We start from the raw sequence: 14,666 nt of genomic DNA, 5'->3' as shown, positions 1-14,666 counted from the left end.
ACCGTATCACCCATCCACTCCTCAGACTACTCATACTCATTATAGATCTGCACATCTTGTTAATCTGTATTTTGACCAAATTAAAACCCTGCAAGGGGATGTTTGTGTCCCTCTAATAGCCCATCAAGTTAAAGCTTCCTCTTTTCTTACAAGACAGAGCCAACTTGTAACGCCATCTAACAGCAGCTAAACCCTGTCAACCACCTCCCTACTGGATTTCCTGTTGTCAAACTGGCCGCAGTTGGTCTTAGAGTTTGCGTTTGGTACTGACACCTGCCATGCTCGCTTGGAGCCCGGCTTAGTTAGCTGCTGTTAGTGGTTATTTACCAGCAAATACAGCCATCTTCATCAGCAAACTCTGTATATCACTGAGGGTTCAGTCAGACCAGCTGGAGGGACATTAGAGGGAAAACCAGAAAACATTTTATCCATATAATATGATCCAATGTCACCCAAATCAGTGGATAAAGTTAGAAACGTGTTTTTGTACAGTTATCAGTGAGGCCTGGTTGATGACTTTTAGATATCTTTAACACGCAATCCCATGAGTTTCACATTTAATCCCATGGCTTCACATAGGAATACATGGGTTTAACAGGTATTTACAGGGTTTCAGATGTAATCCCAATGGGTTTCACTTGTGATCTCCTGGGTTTCACATGTAATCCCATAAGTTTCCCGTGGGAAATTCCATAGGATTCACATGGTATACCATGAAAATGTGTATTTCCCACCAGGAAAACTTGACAACTCTTCACAGAATCCTCCTGGATAATGTTTGAATTAAAACATTGTCAATAACATTGTGCCTTTGTCTTTCTTTTCCATCATTGTATTTTGAATGTCCTTTTGTGTCTCTCTAAATATAGACAATAGAGTGTCACGTTACAAGCTCAAATATTCCACAATATCATAAAAGCCTACTCTGAGTTCACATTTGCCAGTGATGTTTGAAGATTACAAACACATTCTAGTTGCACATTCTTTAAACTTCATTTGAATTGTATTTGCTAAACAGCGGAGTCACCCTTTCTCCTTAATGTATCATTTACAATGCCTTTAGCTGCACCACTAAATGTTAGCAAATAGACTAATTTAGTAAGTAAGGCTAATGCAAAATGACACACTTACAGCAGACTAGCCATAGCCATCATACAAGCAAACTTTTAAAAACTGATGCAAAATTAGCAAATCCAAACACATTAATTGAGTCTTCCCTCGATGTGCTGGACAAACAAGTCCAAGTCCGTGAAGGCCCCGTCTCTCAACTTACAGGACTTAAAAGATCGGCTGCAAAGTCGTGATGCCATATATACATAAATTGCCAGCGTGACAGGCACCCATGCACCCCTGTCCTAATACTCATTAGCAAATGTGATAACTAAATTTAACAAATGGCATCAATTTTACTATTTCGGTTTTAGTTATTGTGTACTGCAGTTCTATGTGAGAAAAAGTTAAATTTATTGAATGGTTATCTTCCAATGTTATGCTAAATTGCTATCAAAACGAAGTCGAACAAAATATGTATTAAATATTAAATATCAAAATGTTTTACTTCCCAATTTGACTCCATGCCTACGGCCTTGGCTTGATGTGTGAAGAAGCTCGGACATTTAATTGCCTTTGCATGGTTGTTTATGAAGCCTGTTGCAATGCCCTCAAGTGGCCCAAAGAACATAAATGAAACAAAATTTAAGTTAGCAAAATAGATAAATAAGTGGGCCATTTCAGACGTTTCACCCTTATCCTGCATTGTTTTTCAGCGTTTCAATTATTTAATAATTAATTCATCAACATGATTGTGTGCTTATAAACAAAACAATTGAAAATTGGTATCTGACAACATATACAGTTAAGATGTGTAAAAGAAAAGACGGCCACAAATCCTTTGTTGTTTGGGCGATTTCCTCCTCTCACTCCACCTCAAAGGTCTACATCACTGTTCTATGATTATTTGTTATGCGACTTCAAAATGTATAAATACCAGTGCAAACTTTGGATTAACATTAAGGTACTTTAGCTCTCTCAGATGTTATGACGTCCACACAGAGGTGGCCAGAAAAGGGTTGGGCGCTCCTACACTTATTGTTGGTGGTGTCTGTCTCTCAGGCTGAGGAGACGGTGTGCAGGTGGAGAGGGGATCCTGAGAATCCACGGCTATCTAAGGATGGGGACATTGTGTTGGGGGGGATCTTCTCTTTCCACAGCCGCTGGAAAGACAGACAGGATACCTACATGGACAAACCATTGCCACTGCAATGCACCAGGTAAATCATACCAAAGAAATCTATTTAGATTTAGAATATTTCATTCCTGCAGGTTCAAAATAGGTACAATGTCATCAAACTGAGTAGTAAAATAAGAGATGCTCTTGTGCATTAATACCATCAACTAGTTTGATCTTCTATCCCAATGTTTCAATTTCCAGAAGAAAATGGTTGCAATTTCAACAATATTTATTTTACATATAACTGTCGGCATGAAGTTTGAATTTCAGAGGGTTCCAGTATGCCCAGGCTATGCTCTTTGCCATAGCAGAGATTAATAACAGCACACACATACTGCCTGGCGTCTCCCTGGGATATAAGATCTATGATGTATGTGGCTCCATTGCAAGAGTTGTGACTGTTGCACTGGCATCAGCAACTGGTAATGAATTGACATTTGCACCCTCCGATGTACCATGTACCCGACCTGTCAATGTGCAGGCTCTTTTGGGAGTGACCTCTTCCTCTCCTTGCATGGCTATATCTACTGTAATCGGACCCTTTCATATACCACTGGTGGGTAACAATAGTTAAAATGGAATTATATATGTGAACGAGATTTATTAGTGATTAATTCTTGCAGCTGGTCTAAACCAAAGTGTTTTTGTTTTTTTGTTTGTTTTTTTGTTTTTTAAGAATTGTGATGTGTTTTTTTTTAATTGTTTTATTTAAAATCATTGTCTGAATATAATTTTTTTTTTTTCTCTTTAAGATCAGCCACTTTGCTACTTGTGCTTGTCTCAGTGATAAAACCAAGTACCCATCATTCCTCAGAACAATACCGAGTGATTACTACCAGAGCAGAGCCCTGGCCCAATTGGTCTATTACTTTGGTTGGACTTGGGTTGGAGCTATTAGATCAAATGATGATTATGGCAATAATGGCATGGTCACGTTTACAGAAACTGCCCAGCAGCTGGGCATCTGTCTGGAGTACTCTGTGCCTTTCTTCAGAACAGATGCACCAGACAAAATACAAAGGATAATTGACATTATCAAGGCTTCCACTTCAAAGGTGATTGTCGCTTTCCTCTCACACATGGATATGGATGTGCTAATACACGAGCTGTCTCACCACAACTTGACTGGGTACCAGTGGGTCGGCACTGAGGGCTGGAACTCTGATTCCAGAATTGCAGCATTGGACAGGCATCACATTCTGGATGGTGCCATAGGCCTGTCCATCCCCAGAGCACATGTCAGTGGCATGAGAGAGTTTATTTTGGATGTGAAGGCGCTCAATTCATCTAGTAATGAATTGTTAACAGAGTTTTGGGAGACATTGTTTCGCTGTAAGTTGAAGAAATCAAAGTCATCAGCAGAGAATCAGACAGAATGTACTGGACATGAAGATGTGACTGGAGTGCAAAACACCTTCACTGATATGTCACTCATGCCTATCTTTTACAATGTTTATAAAGGAGTGTATGCTGTGGCCCATGCACTTCATAATATTCTCAAGTGTAATAAAACATGTGACAACAATGTGCAGCTAAATCCATTTACGGTGAGTTGAGTTAAATTCATTGTTTTTTACGGTAGGTCACATTTACAGAGAAATTAGTTATAATTTTGGAGAAAATGTTGTCTGTCATGTTTAGACAATAGAACTGCAAAGTATTTTTCAGATGATGCCCTTCATTGATGCATATCTTGTTAGATTTTACAGCACATAAGAAAAATTCGGTTCACAACAAAGGAAGGAGATGAAGTTTACTTTAATGAGAATGGAGATCCAGCAGCAAAGTATGAAATTATAAACTGGCAGCCATCAGAAAATGGTATTGTGGACTTTGTCACAGTTGGTCTTTATGATGCATCTTTACCTGCAGAGAAACAGCTGAATCTGCAAAATAAGTCTTTAATTTGGGCACAGAACTCACTACAGGTAAGATAACATGTGATTACTGTAATTGCAAATCAATTTTTTTTTGTTATTTGTTTTTAATGCACATGTTTTCAGTTGTCATCACTGTATTACAATGTTTGGGTTCAGTGCTTCAAATTATTGATTGATTCTTGCAAAATCAGTACCTTGTCAAAGTGTCATTGTCTATTTGTTCATGCAGGTGCCTTTGTCAGTTTGCAGTGAGAAATGTCCACTAGGAACTCGCAAGGTCCTGCAGAAAGGAAAGCCTGTCTGCTGCTATGACTGTTTAAGATGTGCAGAGGGAGAAATAAGCAACGCCACAGGTGTAGTAATATTTAATGCAAGACCAAACATCAACGTTGACATTGTCATGTTCATATGACTATCTTAAGCAAACATAAAACAATACGTTCAAAAATCAATAGATCAAGATAAAATGTCCTCAGAAAATACTGATACATAATCCTGAAATAAGCTACATTAATTGATGTAGTCTCAGAAATGCACATCAATGTTAAAACCCCAATGTGATTCTAACAAAGGTATTTAAAATTATTCAACTTTGATTGTTTCTCTACATTGTCGAAAATATTGCAACTGTCTGATTTTTTCAGCCCGGTCATTCTCAGGTTCACAGTATGTTCCCATAACCTCAGCATGCAGATAGTTTTTGTCTGATCTGCTGAGGTTTTGACATACTCTGAAACTGTCAAAAATGTATTGACAGTGACAGTGTTTTTTTTTCTCCTATTTTGAAAAGCACAATATTAACATAAAATAAGATAAATATTTTTTTTTTAAATGTCTAAATCACTAGTTGTCAGAATAAAAATGTCTTATCAAAATCTTGAAATCAAAAATCAAAAATTTTCAATCAGGTTTTTGTTGATGTCAAACTACCAAATCTTTCCTTATTAAAGTTACAATGTTTTACTTACAGAGGCTTTTGGAGATTGTTCAGTTTTTCTTTCATGATCTCAGCTCAGCATTAGAAAGTTGCTATTTTTTTTACATTGGATCATCTACCAAGTGGGTTGGCAATAGGGATACTGCTGTAGAAGAGAGCTTTTCTCTGACCTGTGGTATTCAACAAGGCTCTATCCCTGGCCCCCTGCTGTTCTGTGCATACATGCTTTCACTGGGAAATATCATGAACATAAAATTCAGTGTGCAGATAACATGAAAATGTATGTTCCATTAAAAACCAGTATGGAGGGCAATTCTTTCAGTTATTGCTTGTCTCAAAACCTTCTTGAGCTAAATGAAAAGAAGTCGGAAATAATTGTTTTTGGTCCTCTACTTCAATATTATTTTTTTCAGATTCCATCACCTGTGTGCGATGCCACCCAGACTTCTGGTCAAATGAGAGAAGAGATGCCTGTGTAAAGAAGGAGGCAGAGTTTCTCTCATATAAAGAGATTATGGGAGCACTGCTCACTGCAGCTTCTCTCTTTGGAACATGCATGACTGCTGTTGTGGCGGTCATTTTCTTCAGATACAGACAGACTCCTGTTGTCAGAGCCAACAACTCTGAGCTGAGCTTCCTGCTGCTCTTCTCCTTGACTCTGTGTTTCCTGTGTTCTCTGACCTTCATCGGCCGGCCCTCTGAGTGGTCCTGCATGCTGCGACACACGGCATTCGGCATCACCTTTGTCCTCTGTATCTCTTGTGTTCTGGGGAAAACAATAGTGGTGTTAATGGCCTTCAGGGCCACACTTCCAGGTAGTGATGTGATGAAATGGTTTGGGCCTGCACAGCAGAAACTCAGTGTCCTGGGTTTCACTCTTATACAAGTTATCATATGTATCCTCTGGTTAACAATTTCTCCTCCTTTTCCCTACAAGAATTTTAAAACATTCAAGGAGAAAATCATCTTAGAGTGCGCTCTGGGCTCAGCTGTAGGCTTTTGGGCTGTACTTGGGTACATTGGACTTCTGGCCATGTTGTGTTTTATTCTTGCTTTTCTGGCTCGGAAACTGCCTGATAATTTCAATGAAGCCAAATTTATCACCTTTAGCATGCTGATATTTTGTGCAGTATGGATCACTTTTATCCCAGCGTATGTCAGCTCTCCTGGGAAGTTCAGTGTAGCTGTGGAGATATTTGCTATTCTGGCTTCAAGTTTTGGACTGCTCATTTGTATTTTTATTCCAAAATGTTATATTATTTTACTGAAACCAGAGAAGAATACAAAAAAGAATATGATGGGGAAGGGAGCAACAAAATCAGCCTGAATACATAAATGAATATGTTGGTAAGGGCATTCTAGTGCCTTTTGAATTTTTCCATAATAATTTTTTACAAGACTGTTAAGTACACACCTAAATTTATTCAACTGAGGACTTCCACTGTATACAATTTTGTTCATCACATAGCATATTGAGATAACAGATTGTAATACAATGTAATTGATATATCAACTAATACGTATAATTAAGTACAAACAAATGTAAACTCCAACACAGACTTTTATAACTGATTATATTACTGTTAATAATGTGTATACAATTGTGATCAAAGAGTAAAATCAACATTTTTAAAGAGAAAAACATCTTTGGCCTGACTTGTTTGGTCTTGTGTGGGTTCCTGATGCTTGAGTTCAACAATAATAACTTTCAACATGTTGTTATTGTATGATGTATGTATAATGCCCTGCAATGAAGTGTAGAGCTTACTGGCCCGGCCCCAGGAGCAGAGCAGTGCTTTGCTAATGTTGCTGCTGATCCTCTTGGTTCTGCTAATTGGGAAGGGAAATTCTGATTGCATCTGTAATTCATCCATCTAAATTCAACCTTGGGCTATATGTAAATAACCAACATGTTCTCAATCCCAACTCATAAAATAAGGCAGCTTCATCAGTGGCCTTTAAGCTTCAGACGTCGTACTTACCCCTCTAACATCACATAGCACCAGTTGGTGTCACTTATAAATATTTATAATAAATATGCACAGTCCAGTTCAACAGGCAGAGTATGGCAGCTCGTGCAGAGCAAGGAAGTGTGATCTAAAATAACGTCGCTACAACAGTAGCAACTATATGTCTGCTGACTCACTAGAGTGTATGTATTTAAAAAAAAAAAAAAAAAAAAAAAAAAAAAATATATATATATATATATATATATATATATATATTAGGGCCGGGACTTTAATGCGTTAATTCAGATTAATTAATTAGACAAAAATTAACGCGTTAAAAAAATTAACGCATTTTAATCGCACTTATTTTTGCACCGCGGAACGTTTCTCACTGGATGAGTTTCAGGCGTACCGATTATACTGGAGCACAATTATTTAACGAGTTAAAAAGCCGTCGACACTGGCTACTGCCATACAGTAATCATCATAGTGTAGTGGCAGGAAAGACCATTTACCAAAAAACGTGTTACTTAAACATTTTTCATTGTGCTGTGCTCTAAAAATAAACTAACAAACTAGTGTAGAGTCCTGTATAAGGAATGTTCAGCTTAAATTTTCCTCTTAAATTTAGGTTCTCGGGAAAATTGCATCTCATCAGGTAATCGTTAATCGATCGATGAGGTCCATCAACTAACGATTAATGAATTAATCGATAATTTGCATCCCTAGTCTGTTGGTCTTGGTTAGGTACCACCTTGAAAAAAAAATAAACAATGTTTTGTTGCTTAAGCTTATGTATTCAGTCATTATTCAATGGTATACTAAAACCCATATGAAAAAAATTGTTCACTGTTCTCAGGTCAAATATTTATATGCGATTAAAAATGCGATTAATTTCGATTAATTAATTACAAAGCCTCTAATTAATTAGATTAATTTTTTTAATCGAGTCCCGGCCCTAATATATATATATATATATAAAAACTATGTATATATATATAAACACCTGTTACACAGTGAGCCAAGTTATGCAAGTAAAGGCCAGAGTCCAAACCAGGCGTTTCAGGCACTTCAGGAGCAGGGTTTTCTGTGGAAGAGTGACTCCCTTTGGCATGGGCTTTTTCACTTTGCAGACCTTTTACGTGCTACATAACACAATAAAGTAAAGGCAAAAACCCAAAAAGCATAATATGACCTCTAACATACGGAAAGGCGTAAGTGAAGTTATGCAAGTTCCGAGACTGAACGTAGTTAGTTGAACCCTAGAGTGGTGTTGGTGACTAATATTTTTTTGTGCCTAGACCTATTCAACGACCTCACCAACCTAACCAAAATTTATTTGACATTGTTAGTAAAAGCCCAAAAGTCACATTATATCATAATATGTGAACTGTTAGTCAGCTAATTTTATTTTAAAAGCCTAACCAGACATTGGATGTCACATGACACATTTTGAACGAGCACTGCAATAATTCATTCATAAAGGGGAAATGATTTATAAAGCACAACTTGATATTTATATCTGACAGGATATACAGTAAAGATATTTGAAATAAGACCTCAAGGATGTTTTTTGTTTGCGCACCTCCCTCCTCTCCGTCGGCCTTGCATGTCCACTGAGATAAAATGTGACTGTTCATTTGTTATGTTTTCTGTTGCATGTAACATGTATAAATACCAGTGCAAGCTTTCAATATACAGTGAAGTACATGTGATGCCACCCAGAGGTTTAGCTCTCTTTGACAGTATGACGTCCACACGCAGGTGGTCAGAGATGGGCTGGGCCCTCTTACAGCTGTTGTTGGTGGTGTCTGTCTGTCAGGCTGAGGAGCTGGCTTGCAGGCGGAGAGGTGATCCTGAGCAACCACAGCTATCTAAGGATGGGGACATCATGCTTGGGGGGATCTTCTCTTTTCATAGCAGCTGGAAAGACAAAGAGGATACTTACATGGACAAACCATTGCCGCTGCAATGCACAAGGTAATAATACTATAGAAATCTATGTAGATTTAAAATACTTATGCATAAGTACAGATACAAAACAGTTATAAAAGACTTATCAAAATGAGTATTCAATATATATATATATATATATATATATATATATATATATATATATATACATATATTTGTTTGTATTAATTCCATCAAATGTTATTAACTTTGCTATTGTTTAATTGCAAGGACAAGTTGGTTGTAATTCCAGCTAATTAAAACTGTCCACTCAAGATTAAATTTCAGAGGGTTCCAGTATACCCAGGCTATGCTCTTTGCCATAGAGGAGATTAATAACAGCACTGACCTACTGCCTGGCATCTCCTTGGGATATAAGATATATGATGCCTGTGGCTCCATTGCCAGAGGTGTGAGGGTCGCACTGGCCTTGGCTAATGGTAATGAAGAAGTAGTTGCACACTCTGAGGCACCATGTACCACAACTGCCCAAGTGCAGGCCATTATGGGAGAGACCTCGTCTTCTCCATGCATGGCCATAGCTACTGTCATTGGACCCTTTCATATCCCACTGGTGGGTAAGATTAGTTAAAATGTAGGATGTTTGTGAATAATAATGATTATTCTATAATTCCTCCAGCTGGTCAGAGCATAAAGGAGTTTTAAAAGAACGGTAGTTTGCTGTGCAAATATTTTATATGTGTACATTGGGATACCTTTTTTTTTTTGTTCTTTTAGATCAGCCACTTTGCAACTTGTGCTTGTCTCAGTGATAAAAGCAAATACCCATCGTTCCTCAGAACAATACCCAGTGATTACTACCAGAGCAGAGCCCTGGCCCAGTTGGTCAAGTACTTTGGTTGGACTTGGGTTGGAGCTATTAGAACAAATGATGGTTATGGCAATAATGGCATGGCCACATTCACAGAAACTGCCCAGCAACTGGGTATCTGTCTGGAGTACTCTGTATCTGTCTTCAGAACAGATCCACCAGACAAAATACAACAGATAGTTGACATTATCAAGTCTTCCACTTCCAAAGTGATTGTCACTTTCCTCTCTCCCTCTGATTTGTATGTGGTAATACACAAGCTTTCTAACCACAACTTGACTGGGTACCAGTGGGTAGGGACTGAAGCCTGGATCTTTGATTCCCAAACTGCAGCTATGGATAGGCATCACATTCTGGATGGTGCCATAGGCCTGTCCATCCCCAAAGCACATGTCAGTGGCATGAGAGAGTTCATGTTGGATGTGAAACTGCTCAACTCATCTAGTAATGAATTGTTTACAGAGTTTTGGGAGACATTATTTAGCTGTGAGTTCAAACAGTCAAAGTCATCAGCAGAGAATCAGAGAGAATGTACTGGACATGAAGATGTGACTGGAGTGCAAAACAGCTTCACTGATATGTCACTCATGCCTATCTTTTACAATGTTTATAAAGGAGTATATGCTGTGGCCCATGCACTTCATAATATTCTCAGCTGTAATAAAACATGTAACAACAAGGTGCAACTAGATCCATTTACAGTGAGTTGAACACAAAATATTCAATTTGTATATCTTTTTTTTTTTTTTTTTTTACATGGAGACACGTTAATTGAGCAGGAAAACACTTGAAACTACAGACAATATGCCTATAAAATATTTGTGAGCCACATTACACTGATACATACTGTATCTTCCTAGATTTTACAGCACATAAAAACAATTTGGTTCAAAACAAAAGAAGGTGATGATGTTTACTTTAATGAGAATGGAGACCCAGCAGCAAAGTATGAAATTATAAACTGGCAGACAGCTGAAAATGGAATCGTGGACTTCATCACAGTTGGTCTTTATGATGCATCTTTACCTGCAGACAAACAGTTGAATCTACAAAATAAGTCTCTAGTTTGGGCACAGAACTCACAACAGGTAAGCACCCATGTGATCACAAAACAACAGTGTATTTGAATTGAGCTAATTGTATATATTATTGTTTGTGTTGCATAATATTTGGTTTTGATACAGCAGAATTAGCAACAGATACTTCAAAAGACAACACCTTGTCAACGTAAATGCACATACATTTTTCTCATCAGTCATTTTGTTCATGCAGGTGCCGTTGTCAGTTTGCAGTGAGAAATGTCCTCCAGGAACCCGCAAGGTTCTAAAGAAAGGAAAGCCTGTCTGCTGTTATGACTGCTTAAGATGTGCAGAGGGAGAAATCAGCAACACCACAGGTGTAGTAATATTGACGCAAGACCTTTATTTTTAAACACTAGTCATGTTTTAACAATTTTTAACATTAATATGTGCGATTTGAACATTAATACAGTAACAAAGACGATTTGCTATGTGAAGATACAGTGGAGTAATGGCATCCTGAGCAGAGAATGACATCACATTCCCTCTGTGTGTTTTGTAATCCAAGCTTGTCTGTTCTTTGTTTTGGGCACTGGTCTGGCTGGGGCGTGTCCTTGTCAGTGCATGTGAGCCCCTCCGTTTCCTCTGTGTCTGTTCTCAAGATGGCAGTAATAGCCAGAAAGAAATAAAGAAGAAATGAAGAATAAAGAAATAGTCAATGTAGTAAAAGAATCTACCGGAATGTAACTGTTAGATCTGAGTTCAGGTTAAGTATGGCACAAAATGACAGCCGCCTGGTCACAAACAGTCTCATATTACAGCACAACAGTAACCCTGAAATATTTCTTTAAACATTTTATGTGAGACATAGGCAATGCAGTTACAGAATCCTGATCCATATTTGATCAAAATCGCCTAGTCTGACAGTTCGATCTGAGTTTTGAGTATTTTGTGTTCAGATACAGCTTTCTTCCCACAACTTTAGCATGTCCAATTGTTGCCTTTTTGGAGTGAAACAAACAGATTGTTCTTTTTCTGAATTGCTCTAGAAAAATGCCTGTCAGAGAAAGTGGATGTAGAAAATGTGTTCTCCATAAAAAATATAAATGAGAAACAAAAACTCCAAAAATATTTACAGTATTACACACTGACGATAATATCTACACCATTGCACATTGAGACAAAGAAACTGCTCATTGGGAAATTGCACATTGGGATGATGAGATTTCACATTCTGAAATCGATTTTGTGTGTGTGGGGGGTCTACTGTGAGCAGTGCTACAGTCTAACAGCAGCAGGAAGGAAGGACCTGCTATATCGCTCCTTCACACACTAGGATGTGATGGATTGCCCCACACCAGTGCAGGTGCTCCTCCTTATTGATTTTAAAAGATGATATACCAGCAGCCAAACAAAACATGCATGGTAAGAAGTGAGTTGCCTGCAGCTCGCTCCCTCTGTTGGATCAAGACCTCTCTCCGCTGGTTTCTCTTTTGAGCTCCATTCTTGGCAAGGCCATTTTCCCTGACAGAAACTACATGAATGGGATTGTTGGCCTGCTTACTAAGCTGCACAAAGCTATGGCTATGCAGAAGTGTGCGGTCAGTACTTGAACAATTATGTCCCCCTACCTTTGTCAACTGTCCTATCAGGTAATGTTCTATGTTCTTGGAGCACATTCAACTTATGTTCTTGAGGGGGTCATGGGAATTTGCTTATCCAGTCTACATGTGTTTTGTGGACTTGGAGAGGGCCTGTAACTGCGTCCCCAAGGGAGTACTGTGGGGGGCACTGCAAGAGTATGGGGTACTGGGCCCATTGCTATGGGCTACCCAGTCCCTATATAACCAAAGTGAGAGCTGTATACTCAGCACTAGTTAGGCACGTTTCTAGTTGGGGTTGGACTCCGCCAGGGCTGTCCCTTTTTCCAAGTCCTGTTCATGATATTCATAGATAGGATCTCATGGCGCAGCTGTGGTGAGGAGAGTGTCCAGTTCGGGAACATCAGAATTGTGTCTCTGCTTTATACAGATGATGTGGTTTCTTCAGTCTGTGACGTCCAGCAGGCACTGGGGCTGTGTGTAGCCTAGTTTGAAGCAGTCAGGATGAGGGTCAGCACCTCTAAGTCTGAGGCCATCGTTCTCTGCTGGAAAACGGTAGATCGCCGCCTCTGGTTGGGGGGTGATCTCCTGCCCCGAGCAAAGGAGTTTAAGAATATCAGGGTCTTGTTCACTAGTGATAGGATTGATTTACCAGTCCATCTACGTTCCAACCCTCATCTACAATCATGAGCTGTGGGTAGTGACTGAAAGAACGAGAAGGCGGATACAAGCAGCCAAAATGAGTTTCCTCGATAGGGTGGCTGGGCTCAGCCTTAGAGGTAGGGTGAGGAGCTCAGAGTAGAGCAGGGAGCTTCGAACATTTTGATATCTGAACGGTTTCTCTAGCTGAACGTGAGCTGAAGTAGTAGCAGAATGAAAGTTAAAAAATTCCCCATAAGGATGAATGGGAAAAATTTTGTGGAAAAAGCTTTATATTTCCAAAAGTATAATGGATAGAAACGCCAAAAATACAAGCCATCATGTCCTTAAAAAGTCATAGTTGAATGGTTTCTGTAGCTCAAAGAAGCAGGCCGAAAAAAGTACGGAAGAGGAATAATAAAAACTTTAATAAATTCCAGAAGAACAATAGTGTGCTTGCAGCATTCACACTAATTAAATACAGATTTAGACATTGATTTCCATAGCAACGGTAGACAACAGAATATTGAACAAATCTAACCCATGATTTGTTGTTATTTTTCAGACTCTATCTCATGTGTACGATGCCACCCAGACTTCTGGTCAAATGAGAGAAGAGATGCCTGTGTAAAGAAAGAGACAGAGTTTCTCTCATATGAAGAGATTATGGGAGCACTGCTGACTGCAGCTTCTCTATTTGGAACATGCATGACTGCTGTTGTGGCGTTCATTTTCTTCAGATACAGACAGACTCCTATTGTCAGAGCCAACAACTCTGAGCTGAGCTTCCTGCTGCTCTTCTCCTTGAGTCTGTGTTTCCTGTGTTCTCTGACCTTCATCGGCCGGCCCTCTGAGTGGTCCTGCATGCTGCGACACACAGCATTCGGCATCACCTTTGTCCTCTGTATCTCTTGTGTTTTGGGGAAAACAATAGTGGTGTTAATGGCCTTCAGGGCCACACTCCCAGGTAGTAATGTGATGAAATGGTTTGGGCCTGCACAGCAGAAACTCAGTGTTCTGGGTTTCACTCTTATACAAGTTGTCATTTGTATCCTCTGGCTAACAATTTATCCTCCTTTTCCCATAAAAAATATTAAAAAGTTCAAGGACAAAATCATCTTAGAGTGTGATCTGGGCTCAGCTGTAGGCTTTTGGGCTGTACTTGGGTACATAGGACTTCTGGCCATGTTGTGTTTTATTCTTGCTTTTCTTGCTCGGAAACTGCCTGATAATTTCAATGAAGCCAAATTTATCACCTTTAGCATGCTGATATTCTGTGCAGTATGGATCACTTTTATCCCAGCGTATGTCAGCTCTCCTGGGAAGTTCAGTGTTGCTGTTGAGATATTTGCAATTCTGGCTTCAAGTTTTGGACTGCTCATTTGTATTTTCATTCCAAAATGTTATATTATCTTACTGAAACCAGAGAAGAATACAAAAAAGCACATGATGGAGAAGGGGGCATGAAAATCGTTATGAATACTTAAATTAATATTGTGGAAAAGGTATTCTAGTCCTATTATGATTTTACATAATAGATTGTTAACAGGACCATTCAGGTAGAGATCTGCCCTTTTTTTTATTGAATGCTTGCATTGCATTGTACACCATGGTATTACATGTCTG

The 14,666-nt window shown here is 38.8% G+C and overlaps 2 protein-coding genes across 2 annotated transcripts; both read left to right on the top strand.

Annotated features, from left to right (window-relative positions):
- Positions 1–2,037: 2,037 nt before the first annotated feature.
- Positions 2,038–6,374, top strand: LOC311255842 (extracellular calcium-sensing receptor-like; the record flags this gene model as incomplete). Its single annotated transcript, XM_084350495.1, has 6 exons — positions 2,038–2,270; positions 2,489–2,786; positions 2,983–3,777; positions 3,931–4,158; positions 4,340–4,463; positions 5,461–6,374. The coding sequence occupies 6 exons, from the start codon at positions 2,038–2,040 to the stop codon at positions 6,372–6,374; spliced, it is 2,592 nt and encodes an 863-aa protein (XP_084206621.1).
- Positions 6,375–8,743: 2,369 nt separating this feature from the next.
- Positions 8,744–14,507, top strand: LOC311255841 (extracellular calcium-sensing receptor-like; the record flags this gene model as incomplete). The annotated part of the gene is made up of 6 exons (XM_084350494.1): positions 8,744–8,976; positions 9,226–9,523; positions 9,688–10,482; positions 10,642–10,869; positions 11,054–11,177; positions 13,606–14,507. The coding sequence occupies 6 exons, from the start codon at positions 8,744–8,746 to the stop codon at positions 14,505–14,507; spliced, it is 2,580 nt and encodes an 859-aa protein (XP_084206620.1).
- Between the last annotated feature and the right edge of the window lie 159 nt (positions 14,508–14,666).

The sequence above is a fragment of the Pagrus pagrus genome, assembly GCF_965226575.1.
Source record: "Pagrus pagrus genome assembly, chromosome: 4".
Taxonomy (NCBI): Eukaryota; Metazoa; Chordata; class Actinopteri; order Spariformes; family Sparidae; genus Pagrus; species Pagrus pagrus.
This window is presented reverse-complemented; position numbering and strand designations above follow the sequence as displayed.